This window comes from Rana temporaria, chromosome 1 (assembly GCF_905171775.1).
Source record: "Rana temporaria chromosome 1, aRanTem1.1, whole genome shotgun sequence".
NCBI lineage: Eukaryota > Metazoa > Chordata > Amphibia > Anura > Ranidae > Rana > Rana temporaria.
In genome coordinates this window covers 92,695,092-92,709,562 of record NC_053489.1, presented here as the reverse complement: position 1 = coordinate 92,709,562, position 14,471 = coordinate 92,695,092, and the positions used below count along the sequence as shown (strand labels likewise).

Genomic DNA, 14,471 nt, shown 5'->3' with positions numbered 1-14,471 from the left:
AGGGTCTAAGATACCCAGGGCTGCTGATACAAATTGCGGGGCGTTATACAGACTACCTGACAGAGCCCCCCCAAGAAAATATTAAAGCTATAGTTCGCTAAAAATACAATAAAATTATTATTAGCCGACACAAATACAACATAACTCACAGTATTCCTGCTAAATCTAAAATATGAATCTGAGTTCTTTGCCGGTAAGGTCTTGGGGCTCATTCACATGGATGCTTTGGTCTGTACAGTGTGAATCAGTGGTTTATTTATGAGGCTTGAGCCACCTAGAGCTGTATGAACACAGCTACAGGTCCTAATTTGACAGGCGTGGGGATGCATGTGTACAGCCCGCGCACAGACACTGTGCATTCCAGGGCCACTCACCTGCACACCTGTCAAATAAGGGTTTGCGGCTGTGTTCCTACAGGCACTCAGTGGCGGCCCGTTCATAGGGGCGCCCGGGCACCGCCCCCCCCCCCCTCCCGTAGTCACAAATAAAAAAAAGGCCCTTTAAGAATTTTTATTTTGCTTAAAATGTTGTTTTTACTAGTTTTTACTAACTGCAGTGATGGCGGCCGTCTATAGAGGGCGCTGCAGCGCCACCCCCTCTCGCAAATAACATACATTCATGTATTGCATTGCATGAATGTATGTTGTTGCCAGCTGCCGCTGGTCTATTCAGATAGCCGGATCTTGGAGCGCCGGTTACCTGAATAACGGCAGCTGGTTGGCTGAGCGGAAGTGCCTATCAGAGCCAGCGGCTCTCGTCTCCCGGATGTCTATCCTCAGAATGCACGGGGTGTGCGTTCCTTGGATAAGACTGACAGGCGTCTCAGCCAATCAGGTAATCAGGTTACCGATTGGCTTAAGCGTCATCGAGGGCGGGACGAGGGACATGGAGGGGCGGTAGAAGCACGGCTGGGCTGACCCCAGAAAGGTAAGTGCCAGGGTATAATCTCCTTTTCCTAGCTGCTGTTCATATGTGGAATGAATTGGATACTTGCTACCCTCACCAGTCAATGTGGTTCCTGCTTCTGCCTCATACATTATGTCCTGTAGAGCGGGAAGGTAGTATTCCAATCACCCGGAAGTGGAGAATACGTGTAGAGGTTGAGGAGTAGAGAAGCAGCAGCTGTTCAGAGACTGCTGGAAAGTGGAAAGGCTTGTATATTGACACTTCTTTTATAGGTTACCTGTAGGTTAAGAGACCCGATGGTGGCAAAGTCACTAGAATTGGCTTTCACCCTAAAGCAGTGTCAGGCTTGTATATCTGTGTGATCGTGGTAGGGATCTTATGTTTAAAGGGGGGGGGGGGCATTTTACTGGGCACAGTGGCTACAATTGCGGGGCACAGTGGCGACAATTGATGGCACAGTGGTAACAATTGATGGCAAACTGGTGACAATTGAATACATTAAAAAGACATAGATTGTGATGTTTAAAGGAGGAAACTTACCCTTATATACTCCTCCTGCATGACTTGAATGATAGCAGAACACGTCTCCGGTATGATGATCCCAAGCGCCTGGGGAGAGATGCCTGTCGAGAACTTGGCCGTGATGTCCTGCCTTGTGATATAGGGGGACAGAAGATCCAATAGACGATGGAAAACGGGGTCCGTCATATGGAGAAAGTTCCTGAAGTCATCAGGATTATTCTCCTGGATTTCCCTAAGCAGAGGCATATGAGAGAATTGGTCACGCTGGCGCAACCAATTCTTGGCCCAGGAACTCCTCCTCCCCCTGGTCCTTGCCAAAGTCCTTGAGTTAATATGAACTGCAGAAGACAGCCCATACGCAGCACGAATTCTAGCAAAATCACGCTGCTCCATCATGGCTTCAAACCGGTCGGCTGGTCAGAACGCACTTCAAACAGAAAGCACCCCCAAATCCAGCACTGCACACAGATACGAGCGGACAGGACGGCACTGCAAAGCAGAAACGACCGGTAAGCCAGCACTAAATGCCAAATATGAACCCACAAGCACACACTGAACCCGAGAATACGATCTGAAAAAGCACGGAGACTGAAAAGCGCGAATCGGCTCTCACCAAACTTACACTAACACGCGGTTACACAGAATTAGCAAAAGCGGACTCAAGGGCGGCAAAGAAGGCTTTGGCCTTCCCCTTTATAGTGACGTCGGATTTTGAACTGATGGTGTGTACGCACATCAGTCCGTCAGGCCACTTCAGTGGGGAACCGATGAAAACAGTCCGTCGGACCATTCTCATCGGATGGACCGACCGTGTGTACGCGGCCTAACAGGTTTTCTTTTAAGATTGCCACGTATTTGGCTCCATCCAACTTCCCATCAACTCTGACCAGCATCTCTGCCCTTGCTGATAAAAAGCATCGCCACAACATGATGCTGCCACCACCATGTTTAACGCTGGGGATGGTGTGTTCAGGGTGAAGTGCAGTGTTAGTTTTCCACCACACATAGCATTTTGCAGGCCAAAAAGTTAATCTTACCAGAGCACCTTCTTCCCCATGTTTGTTGTGTCCCCCACATGGCTTCTCGCGAACTGCAAATGGGACTTCTTATGGTTTTCTTTCAACAATGGCTTTCTTCTTGCCACTCTTCCATAAAGGCCAGATTTGTGGAATGCACAACAAATAATTGTCCTGTGGACAGATTCTCTCACCTGAGCTGTGGATCTTTGCAGCTCCTCCAGAGTTATCATGGGCCTCTTGACTGCTTCTCTGATGAATGCTCTCCTTGCCCGGCCTGTCAGTTTAGGTGGACGGCCATGTCTTGGTAGGTTTACAGTTGTGCCATACTCTTTACATTTTCAGAGGATGGATTGAATAGTGCTCCGTGAGATGTTCAAAGCTTGGGATATTTTTTTATAACCTAACCCTGCTTTAAACTTCTCCATAACTTTATCCCTGACATGTCTGGTGTACCTTGGCCTGATGTTTGCTCACTAAGGTTCTCTAACAAACCAATGAAGGCTTCACAGAAGAGCTGTATTTAAACATAGATTAAATTACACACAGGTAAACTCTATTAGCTAATTCGGTGACTTCTGAAGGCAAATAGTTCCAGTAGATTTTAGTTAGGTGCATCAGAGTAAAGGCAGCTGAATACAAATGCAAACCACACTTTTCAGATATTTATTTGTAAAACATTTTGAAACCATTTATCCTTTTCCTTCCTTTTCACAATTATGTGCCACCTTGTGTCGGTCTATCACATAAAATCCCAATAAAATACATTTACGTTTTTGCTTGTAACGTAACAAAATGTGGAAAATTTCAAGAGGTAGGAATACTTTTTCAAGGCACTGTATTTTTGCTACAATGTGGTTGATTTACTAAAGGCTGTTCACTTTGCAAAGGAAATTGCATTTTGCAAGGGAATTTTCCCCAGAGCTTAGTGAATGCGGTGAAGCTCTGTTGTCTTATATCATCCAATCATGTGTAAGCAAAAAATGCTGGTTGTTAATTTTCCATGCATGTGATTGGGTATTGTTTGCAAAGGGAAGTTTTACCCCATTCACTTAAGCTTTGGGGAAGATTCCCTTGCAAAATGAACATCCTACTTGCCTTTAGTAAAACATCCTCAATGAAAATATGAAATGTAGATTTCAACTTTTTTTTTGTAGCTCCAAGTGTGCAAGGCTAGTCTTTAACTTCTATAGCAGATGTAGCATTTCACATTGTCGTAAGCAATTGGTCATTAGGCTGCTAATAGTGCATTGACTTAAATGTCCAGCAGTGCCCTGATTGGCACCACAGCAGCTTAATGAGTCATCTCGGTGTGCCCCCCTCTGATGCAAGGCATGAGTGTGGTTCTGCCACTGCGTACAAACCCAAGGCTCAATTCTCCCAGGAGTTTTGCCTAAGCAGTCATTGAAACTAAGTAATAGAGACGTTCTAAGTTTCCATCAAGCATTGCATGCCTCAGCAAAATCCACTTACAATATAACAATCCTCTCTGTGTGCAGCCCAGCTAAAATCAGCTTGTATGGCTGCTTCTTGGGCTGATTCAGCTCTCCTGAGATGTGTTGCTCTAGTAGGCACACTAACGGCATGCGGGGGATAGCAGTTGTTAGCATCTGTTCTTCCCAATGTGCTCCCAAGAGAAACCAGCGTGTCTTTAACCCATGCACAAGACTGGGTCTGGATGGAAGTCTGCTGTCATCGATCTTATTGACAATGTTTTAGTATATACTGTACTTTGTGTAAATGTGTACGTCACCATTTAAATCAAGTATTTGTTACAGGGCACTGACAAATCGTATTCAAGACACAAAGCCAGTGAACCTTTACAAGGACCAAGAAGGTCAAGGGAGGGCTGATTGAAGAGTTAAGGGCTAACCCCATGAGAGCTCCAGGTGCCACTTCTACTGCTGATCATTGCTCCCGATACTAAAAAATGAAACTCCAGGAGGAATGCTGAACACCAGGCAGATGTAAAAGACACAAATTAACACAGCTCTGTAATTAGTAATACATCATCAAATGCGAGCACTGTAAGTATTGATGTCGCCCTGCAATCTCTGCACAGCAAAGCTCAGATTGCAAGAGGAAGAAGCAGCACTAGAAGCTGACAAGATGCATGTTGGTAGGAAGAGAAAGACAGAGAGGTGAACCACTGTGCTGATTTTCCTTTGCTGTCGAGTCACAGGCTGAGATCAAATAAAGTGGGTTGGATGATGCTGACTGTCATTCGAACCAGAAAACTGAGGACATCTTGTGGTGGAAAATAAGTACTGTTAGAGACAGCCCTTAATAAAAGGTGCGTTTTGTGGCAAAAGCTGTATTTTTGTCTTTGAATAGACTATCTTATTTTTTATTTTGAACTGGAATTCTGCCAAACTCTGGACACAGTTGAAGTAAATACTGTATATGGTAGCTGTTTTACTGGTTTGCATCCATACATGTTTATGTGTACATTTTGCTGTTTGCCTCATACTTTACATACCCTGACAGAATTTTTTTTTGTAATAAAATTTGAAAACCGTTTATCATTTTCCTTCCACTTCACAATTAGGTGCCACTTTGTGTTGGTCTATCACATAAAATCCCAATAAAATACAGTTACATTTTTGGTTGTAACATGACAAAGTGTGGAAAATTTCAAGGGGTATGAATTATTTTTCAAGGCACCGTATATATATACACACTGGGTATAAAAAGGAATCACCCCCTACTTTGCAGCCTGTAATGGAGACAGACACAGTTTGTGTTTTATCAAGCTGTCTTAATAGTGCAACTTATAACATCCAAGTGAAAGATTTAACACCAACATATAAATACAATTCAAAAACTGAATCACTGAGTTGGTAAAAGGATCACCCCCTTATGTCAGCATGTTGTTGAGCCACATTTTGCTTTATATACAGCCTATCTGTTGGGATATGTCTCTCTACTAACTTTTCACATCTAGACTTTGCAATATTTGCCCACTCTTCTTTGCAGAGTTGCTCAAGTTCAGTTAAATTTGACGGTGACCATTTGTTCACTGCAGTCTTCAAGTCATTCCACAGATTTTCAATGGGATTAAATTTGGGCTTTGACTAAGCCATGTAAGAATATTCACCTTTTTTCCTTCAACCACTGTGTGGTAATTTTTGCTGTGTGATTTGGGTCATTGTCATGTTGGAAGCTAAACCTTCTTCCCATTGACAACTTTCTGGCAGAGGGCAGCAGAATTTCCTAAAGAATTTGATGGTATTTCTATCCTAACAAGGGCTCCAGTCCCTGCTGCTGCAGAAAATGACCCCATAACAGGACATTACCACCTCCATGCTTTACTGTCGGAACAGTGTTATTTGGATGGGGAGCTGTATTGGGTTTCCGCCAGACATATCGTTTGGCGTTGAGGCCAAATAATTTCATTTTAGTCTCATCTGAGCTCATTGAGCTGAGTTTGGAGCTGATTCCACTACCATATTTGAAACTACTGAGGTTCTATAGGTGTAAGTCCCAGTTTTTTCCTTCTATTGATGTAATGCAGCATCAGTCTGGTCAATAGGCTGCCCAGTCGTCTATCTCTTCTTTTTCTGCACTAACCTAATGCTAATATTCTACATTCTTGTATTTTTTTTAGAAGGAAACATCAGTCTAGATATAATGTTGTAATGAAAGGAGCAGGAGAAGTCCCACACTTTTATTTATTTAATATCCCAAGGACTCAGTTTGGCGATTTGTAGATTTGCAAGCTGGATATTCGCTGATGAAGTGAGTTTTAGGTTTGATTTGTGCAAATCGGATGTGGAGAAATTTTAGATTAGTTGGCTTATGTCTAGTATTGATTGGGAGTGATTTTTCACAATCTACATTATACTACCCAGAGGTGGCCATGGAAAAGCATTGAAGCTACAACTTAGGCACAGTCAGAATCATGTAAAAAACAGATAGAGCCATAGCTGTCAATTTAGGTCAGGGTAGGTGGGGGGTACACTTTACATGGAGTGAAAAGAGGAAAAAAAACATTGAGCAATAAAATATTTTCATTATATGCAAGTTGCTACAAATGTACAGCACACAACGATTAAGTATATAGAGGATTTTTTTTTTATTCCTTTACAAAACCATTGCATTTTTATAATTTGACAGTGTGTGCCTGGTATATTCTTTATCTTGCGCACTTGCGTGTTTATCTCTTTGGGTGTTTTTTGGACAATTAATTACTGCTTTTTAAAATTCAGGAAAGCAAAAGACGGCCTTGCTATCACTAATTACCTGATATCACAATGAATGCCTGTGATTGTGCTTAAAGCTGAAATGTTTCTATCATCTGCTTGCACCTGTTGTGTTTTCAGTTAGAAAAAGTACAAACTTTGTAGTGTAGATAAATAGATCCAACACACAAAGGAATCTCGGTCTATTGGTGTTTTGTCTAATGGGCCACTGTATATGACATTGCCCAATAAATTAAAGACGTATAGAACATGTATTTATAAAGGAAAACATTTTTACAATGGCAATAGAGACACTGTCAGGCAAAGGAGAGGAAAGGATCCCAACTTAAATATAAGTAGCATTCATATAAAACTAGTGATACCATTCACAAATGTTCATGTACTAAACTCAAGATATTTTTTATTGGACTGTATTTATTGAAGTTTTCCGCCACACATAGAGTTTTGTAAATTTTAGTTTGAGCTTCTGAGCTCTTTAAACGTAATGTTGTAGCAAAACAGGTAAGACTACCCTGGAAAACATCACATGTAGCCAAGAGCTTCACATGCTGGCTGTATATGAAAATACAAACTATTATTACGCAATAAGGAACTTTTATCTGATCAACAACAAGAATTGAAACACTAATTTTTTATTATGACCCAAATAAATAGCTGAACAGTTGTCACTTCCAAAATATTGCTTTTCTTATCCCCTTCCCTCCAACCATCTGTGTAAAAACACTCTCCTGGCAAGTGCCCAGTGCTGGGAGAACATGTATACACATTTAAAGTTTGCAGCTGCAGCACCCTATACAGAGAAACTGAAGCCTGCAGTGGGGTGCCTGGAGGATTTAATCAGTAACCATTTTGTGTAATTGGTAATCAAATCATGGTTATGATTAACCCTTTGTAAGAGAATGTATAAAACAATTCTTTCTCTATTTTCTAGATTTGCCTATGTTTTGCTAAATATGTATATATGTAGAATTTGCTGTATTTTACAAGGCTATTTAATATAGTCTAAACTAATAATCTCCAGAGATATTCACAGGTTCCCTCTATCTACTGCATAAATGGATTCATTGATCTACGCCTATTAAGACACACACACACGCACTGCTGCTGGTAAAAGTGAACATCTGTGTTTATTCCCAAGAAAATAGGGATAGTCCCGATATCACACATTAAAACATTATAATATACATACATATACAAGAGAAATTCATAGCTACTTATCACATCTGTAAAATCAGCTGGTCAGCAGTGAGCCTAGAGCTCCCATGGCCGGTATCAAGAGGAGAGAGAAAGCGGGAGAAGGCCTTGGCATGGCCACATGTCTTAGACCTAAGATGGCCACCAGGTTTCCATGAAGCTTTTGGCCAGCCAAGATCTTCACTCACCTCACATCCAAGAGAATAGACAGCTCTCAAAGAGCCCCACTCACTCAACACTCATTCAAAAACCCCACCCATATTTGCCTATCCAATCAGCTGCACTTCCAAAACATTCCCTCCTCTGGGGGGGGGGGGGGTATTGCAGTCCATTTGTCACAAAACTCTTTGAAGCCTGTAGCACAGCAATGCAAACTGCAGGGGGCCCACTTCCTCTGTAGCTTCAAATAAACCATGGGGTCAAGTGTCATTCCATTGTAAACCCAGATCTCTTTAGCCCAGATTATTTTGACTGTACTCCAACAATATATGAGTTTTTAGCAAGACTTATCTCTGGTTTACATAGAAATAAGAGTTTGTCAGTTATTTGTGGTTAAGCCATCTCCCGGAACAAGCTTTCTGTTTCTGTAAAGACATATATATATCTTTATATGTAGGTACCATCTGTTTCTCACCTACATAGACTTTATCTTGTGGTTTGTGGTTTAAGACAGAGCCCAGAATAACTTTCCAGTTCTAACTGTAACATACATCATTGAGATGAAAACAAGAACTTGCATTGTCAGGATGGAGGCAAATGTTTGCTAGAAATGACTTGTGTCTTTTTCTGATAACATATAGGAAGTCCCTCCTAGCCCCCACTTTATCGTCTTCACAACTGCATAAATTCTGGACTTTGTGTTCAAATAAACCAGACATCAATCGATGTCCAGACATCAATCAAACTGTTCTCTGTGTGTATTGATTTGACTGTCTCTCAGATCTGACGGGTCACTGAAGTGTTATTCTGTATTACCTAAGAGTACACCTGGGTGGTTATATTAACTGTATCCTATCCTCATCGCCCTTGATAAAGCTATCAATCTTGTACAAAATGCACATGCATTTCTCAGTGCTCATCGTACACGCTCACTATTACTAGAGTGCAAAAATAGGGTCCAAAGCAATGATGAATCAGCAGCAAATGGGTGGGGGGAGATCCACACCACACATTGTTTTAGTGAAGTTATAATGTACTAATGCTCACAAAATGTAATTAGGAACCACTAGGAGTCCAGAGGTAAGTGAACAAGGGTGGCCAGAGATGGTTAAGAGAACCTGCAGGTTCTGGGTGACACTGATCCAGTTCAGCACATGAAAGAGAAACAAAGTAACCAGAGTGTAGGATTAATAAAAAGTAGGAACCTTTTTTATTATATATTAGCCACACTTACATTAAAATAAGGAACTTGCAGCCCAAAATGCAGAGGGGATGGTACAGGCTCCATAGAAACGAAAAAAGAGGAAAGGTCTGGCGTCCCCAGTAACACACTTCCATCCCCGTTACATATAGTCAAAACAAAAGGATTCGCCCCGGGACTTTAAATGAAGTGGGTAACGTTTCCCGCCAGTAAAGATAACAGTAATTGTATATAAATTATTCAAGTAAAATTGTTTACATGCGTAAAGTAAAATTGTTACATACATAGATAACACCAACAATTGCCAAATGAAACGATACATAAACAATAAATATTAGTACACAAGTATAATAGTGGACAGAGTACACGGGCATCGCACTACCCGACTAGCCTAGTTTCGCAAGATCCAGCTCGCTCTTCAGAGGTGTGTAACACTGTACCTAGGATGAAAAAGTATATATGTTTGGCAATCTGGCACAGTATTAGTTGTAAAGGCACAGGTCAGGAGGGGTTGTGGGTCCCCATACTCACCACTGAGCTTGACCATGGCTACAAGTGTGCGGCCCCAAGACGGCAGCAGCAGGTGCCTCACCCGGGAGCTGAGGGGACAGAGTCAGAAAGGGACCCCTTCCAGGGGCCAAACGGAGAGCAGGCATGGCATAGGTATAGTGATGTATCCGTAGAGACCTCATTGGTCCATAAAACGTATAAGCTGTGAACATAAGTATGTTTTATCAGACATCTAAAGTAGTAAAGTGGAATCAATCAATATTAGCATAAAATTATGTCTGAATGAAAGGCCTGGGCCAAAAATGGTAGCGAGATGATTAGAAACACGAGATATCAGAGGGATACTAGCAGATGATAGGATAGAAGAGAGAGGTGAACTGTGAGTGTGTGTGTAGTGATGTGTCGCTAGAAACCTTTGTTAACCACTTAAGGACCGGACCAATATGCTGCTAAATGACCCAAGGGGTTTTTACAATTCGACACTGCGTCGCTTTAACAGACAATTGCGCGGTCGTGCGACGTGGCTCCCAAACAAAATTGACGTCTTTTTTCCCCCACAAATAGAGCTTTCTTTTGGTGGTACTGTATTTGATCAACTCTGCGGTTTTTATTTTTTGCGCTATAAACAAAAATAGAACAACAATTTTGAAAAAAATGCAATATTTTTTACTTTTTGCTATAATAAATATCCCCCAAAAACATATATACATTTTTTTCCCTCAGTTTAGACCGATACGTATTCTTCTACCTATTTTTGGTAAAAAAAATCGCAATAAGCGTTTATCGATTGGTTTTCTCAAAATGTATAGCATTTACAAAATAGGGGATAGTTTTTTTTTTTTTTTTTTTTTTACTACTAATGATGGCGATCGGCGATTTTTTTCGTGACTGCGACATTATGGCGGACACTTCAGACAATTTTGACACATTTTTGGGACCATTGTCATTTTCACAGCAAAAAATGCATTTAAATTGCATTGTTTATTGTGAAAATGACAGTTGCAGTTTGGGAGTTAACCACAGGGGGCGCTGTAGTGTGTGTTTACAACTGTAGGGGGGTGTGGCTGTAGGTCTGACGTCATCGATCGAGTCTCCCTATAAAAGGGAGACTCGATCGATGCAGCCGCCACAGTGAAGCACGGGGAAGCCGTGTTTACATACGGCTCTCCCCGTTCTTCAGCTCCGGGGAGCGATCGCGCCCTCGTCCCGGATCGCTCCTGAAGCCACGGGAACCGCTGCATGTACGGGGGGGGGTCCTGATCGGACCCCTGACCCACGTCTAGGCAGGGACGTACAGGTACGCCAATGTGCCTGTCCGTGCCATTCTGCCGACGTAAATGTACATGCGGCGGTCCGGAAGTGGTTAATCCATACAGGAGTATAAGCTATAAATGTTTATCAGGTATCTGAAATAGTAAAGTAAAGCTAATGAGTATTAGAATAAGGATGTATATATCTCTACGGATACATCACCATACCTATGCCATGCCTGCTTTCTGTTTGGCCCCTGGAAGGGGTCCCTTTCTGACTCTGTCCCCTCAGCTCCCGGGTGAGGCACCTGCTGCTGCCATCTTGGGGCCGCAAACTTGTAGCCATGGTCAAGCTCAGTGGTGAGTATGGGGACCCACAACCCCTCCTGCCCTGTGCCTTTACAACTAATACTGTGCCAGATTGCCAAACATATATACTTTTTCATCCTAGGTACAGTGTTACACACCCCTGAAGAGCGATCTGGATCTTGCAAAACTAGGCTAGTCGGGTAGTACGATGCCCATGTACTCTATCCACTATTATACGTGTGTACTAATATTTATTGTTTATGTATCGTTTCAATTGGCAATTGTTGGTGTTATCTATGTATGTAACAATTTTACTTTATGCATGTAAACAATTTTACTTGAATAAATTATATACTGTACAATTACTGTTATCTTTACTGGCAGAAATGTTACCCACTTCATTTAAAGTCTTGGGACGAATCCTTTTGTTTAGGCTCCATAGATAGGGCACAAACATGCTGGATCTGTGAGCCAATATACACAAAGCCGGACCCCCCAATGACAGAGCTAACAGTTGCGTCTTCTGACCATCTTACTACACTGGAAATAAAGATGCCTGGATGTGAGCAGGTAACCGAGTGTTTCAGGGGCTCCACCCCTTTTGTGAAGTTTGCCCTATGGGAAGTGAGGTTGGCTTTTTAAACTGGCAGATACTGGTAAACAACATAGGCAGCAAGAAAAAAATTACAGCGAGATGGAAGCAATCAGCACAAGCTGCGGGGAAGGACAAATTCTGTTCTATAGCTTACTAATTGAAACTGGACAACAAGAACCAGTAACCATTTATGGTTTGACAGTTTGGTTGAAAACACAAGAAAACGTGACAGCATTCTCAGAATGCCAGGAGTATAATTATTGTTTTAAATTGTTAAATTGATGGATTTTGTTTTGCTTTAAGTCAATGATCTGCAAAGTCATGGTAGAGTACTTGGGTATATAAGGAGCTAGGGGCTCTCTGGTCTAGATCTACTTGTATTAGTAACAGAGGATTCATCAGGGGTCTAATAGACCCTGATAGCTCCATGAATAGGACTTGTCACTGCTATTATATATGGGGCTTATCAATCCCATCTAAAAAAAAAAAAGTAAGCTGTAACATCTATATATAAACACATTTAATAGAAAATAAGCTATGAGACCCCCTCCTACACTTGCACACAAAGACATACATATGTACACACATACAATACCCGACTAGGACACACACAAACTGTATTATACAGAACAGTACACGTCAGTTCTGGAAGAATCATTTTAAGGCCATTATTTTTGTTTAACTCCCAGTTGATTGGCTGTAACAGTTTTTTTAGTTTTTTTTTTACAGAAAAAAAATATACATATATTTAGATGGTAGCATTGTATTGGTCAGTACATTGGAGAGGAGCAGCCAGGCGACACTGGGATAGAAGGTCGTGGGAGCTCTGTGCAGAATATGGTCAGGACAAGCAGTAAGGCATCTTAAAGGGGGGGGGGGAGCAGGAATAACATGTAGCTCAGTCATCTCCAGCACATAGGTTTAGCAGGGCACGTTGATAGTCTCCTTTTGTGTCTTGTGAAAGGAAGTAGGACAAAGATTTGTTATATTTCCTCTTGAATTCTGCCTTGATATTAAGCAGGTCTACCTCACAGCGGGACACCATATTCCAGATCAAGATTTTGGCCCGGATTCAGAAAGGAGTTACGTCGGCGTATCTCCAGATACGCCGTCGTAACTCCGAATGCGGGCCGTCGCATCTCGGCGCCTGATTCAGAGAATCAGATACGCCTCAATGTTGCCTAGATACACAGACAGAATTCTCACCGCTCCAGGTGAGCCTCGTGATGATCAGGGGTTGTTGAACCACCAGGGTGCTGGCAATGCGGTAATAGCAAAAAAACAAAAGAACAAAAGCTGGACAGCCGCACTCCAAAATTGCCTAGATACGCCTAGATATGAGCAGCGTAAGTCTCCTACCCTGTCGTATCTTAGGGTGCAATATTTACGCTGACCGCTAGGGGCGCTTCCCAAGACTTCTGCATCGAATATGCAAATTAGGTAGATACGCCGATTCAGAAACGTACGTCTGCCCGGCGCATTTTTTTACATCGTTTACGTAAGGCTTTTTCCAGCGTAAAGTTACCCCTGCTCTATGAGGCGTAGCCAATGTTAAGTATGGACGTCGGGCCAGCGTCAAATTTTGCGTCGTTTACGTCGTTTGCGTAAGTCATTCGCGAATAGGGCTGTACGTAAGTTACGTTCACGTCGAAAGCATTGACTATTTGCGGCGTAATTTGGAGCATGCGCACTGGGATACGTTCACGGACGGCGCATGCACCGTAAGTCAAACACGTCATTTACGTGGGGTCAGCCTTGATTAACATACAACACGCCCACAGCCTGGATAATTTGGATTACGCGGGCTTACACCGGACCACATACGCTACGCCGCCGTAACTTAGGGCGCAGGTTCTTTCTGAATACAGAACCTGCCTTACTAGGTTACGGCGGCGTAGCGTATCTGAGATACGCTACGCCTGCACAAAGTAACGCCAGGCTTTCTGAATCCGCCCCTTTATCTTTAGTGCCTTTTCCCTTCATTGACTCGTACAGCCTGTCTGCAAAATACAGGGGCTTGTTCTGAATACACTGCACAAGATTAAGGAATGCATTCTCCAGGTCACCTTTCACTTCTTACTTTATGCTCTCCTGCATTTCATATGGGCTGTAGCTCTTGTACCTCTCAAACACTTTCTGAAGATGACAAATTCTTCTTTCGGTCATGATTGTAATCCACCTGCTTACATCTGTTCCTTTTCTCTTCACTCCGGCCTCGTATAGTTCCCTGGCATCCTAGTCAATCTTCTCATAATTCACCACTGAACCATCCTCTTGCCTTTCACCCTTAGCAAGCACCACCATCAGTTTCCTAAAGTCCCCTGATGTGTCAGAAATCCTGGGATGGGTGATCTGTCTATCAAAGTGCCCGGACAAGGGGGAGGGGCTGTATATGATGGCTCGCGGCGGGGAACACAGCTATTGAATTAAAAGCTGTTATGTTTCCCGCGCTTTGAACAACCAGGCGGCGGCTCCAGCGGCGGCTCCGGCACCTCTCCTCTCCTTGCTCGCCCCCCCTGCTCCCAGGCAGCCCACACTCGCCAGCCCTCAAAATTTACTCGCAAAATGCGAGCAGGTGAGTGTAAATTTTGAGGGCTGCTCTACACT

The 14,471-nt window shown here is 42.7% G+C and overlaps 1 protein-coding gene across 1 annotated transcript; it reads right to left on the bottom strand.

Moving 5' to 3' along the window:
- Window positions 1-12,733: 12,733 nt before the first annotated feature.
- LOC120933774 (annexin A2-like) lies at window positions 12,734-14,194 on the bottom strand. Its single transcript, XM_040347205.1, has 2 exons — window positions 13,944-14,194; window positions 12,734-12,936 (listed from the first exon to the last, which is right to left on the bottom strand). Exons 1-2 carry the CDS (start codon window positions 14,028-14,030, stop codon window positions 12,763-12,765), a joined length of 261 nt encoding a protein of 86 aa, XP_040203139.1. The 5' UTR covers window positions 14,031-14,194; the 3' UTR covers window positions 12,734-12,762.
- Between the last annotated feature and the right edge of the window lie 277 nt (window positions 14,195-14,471).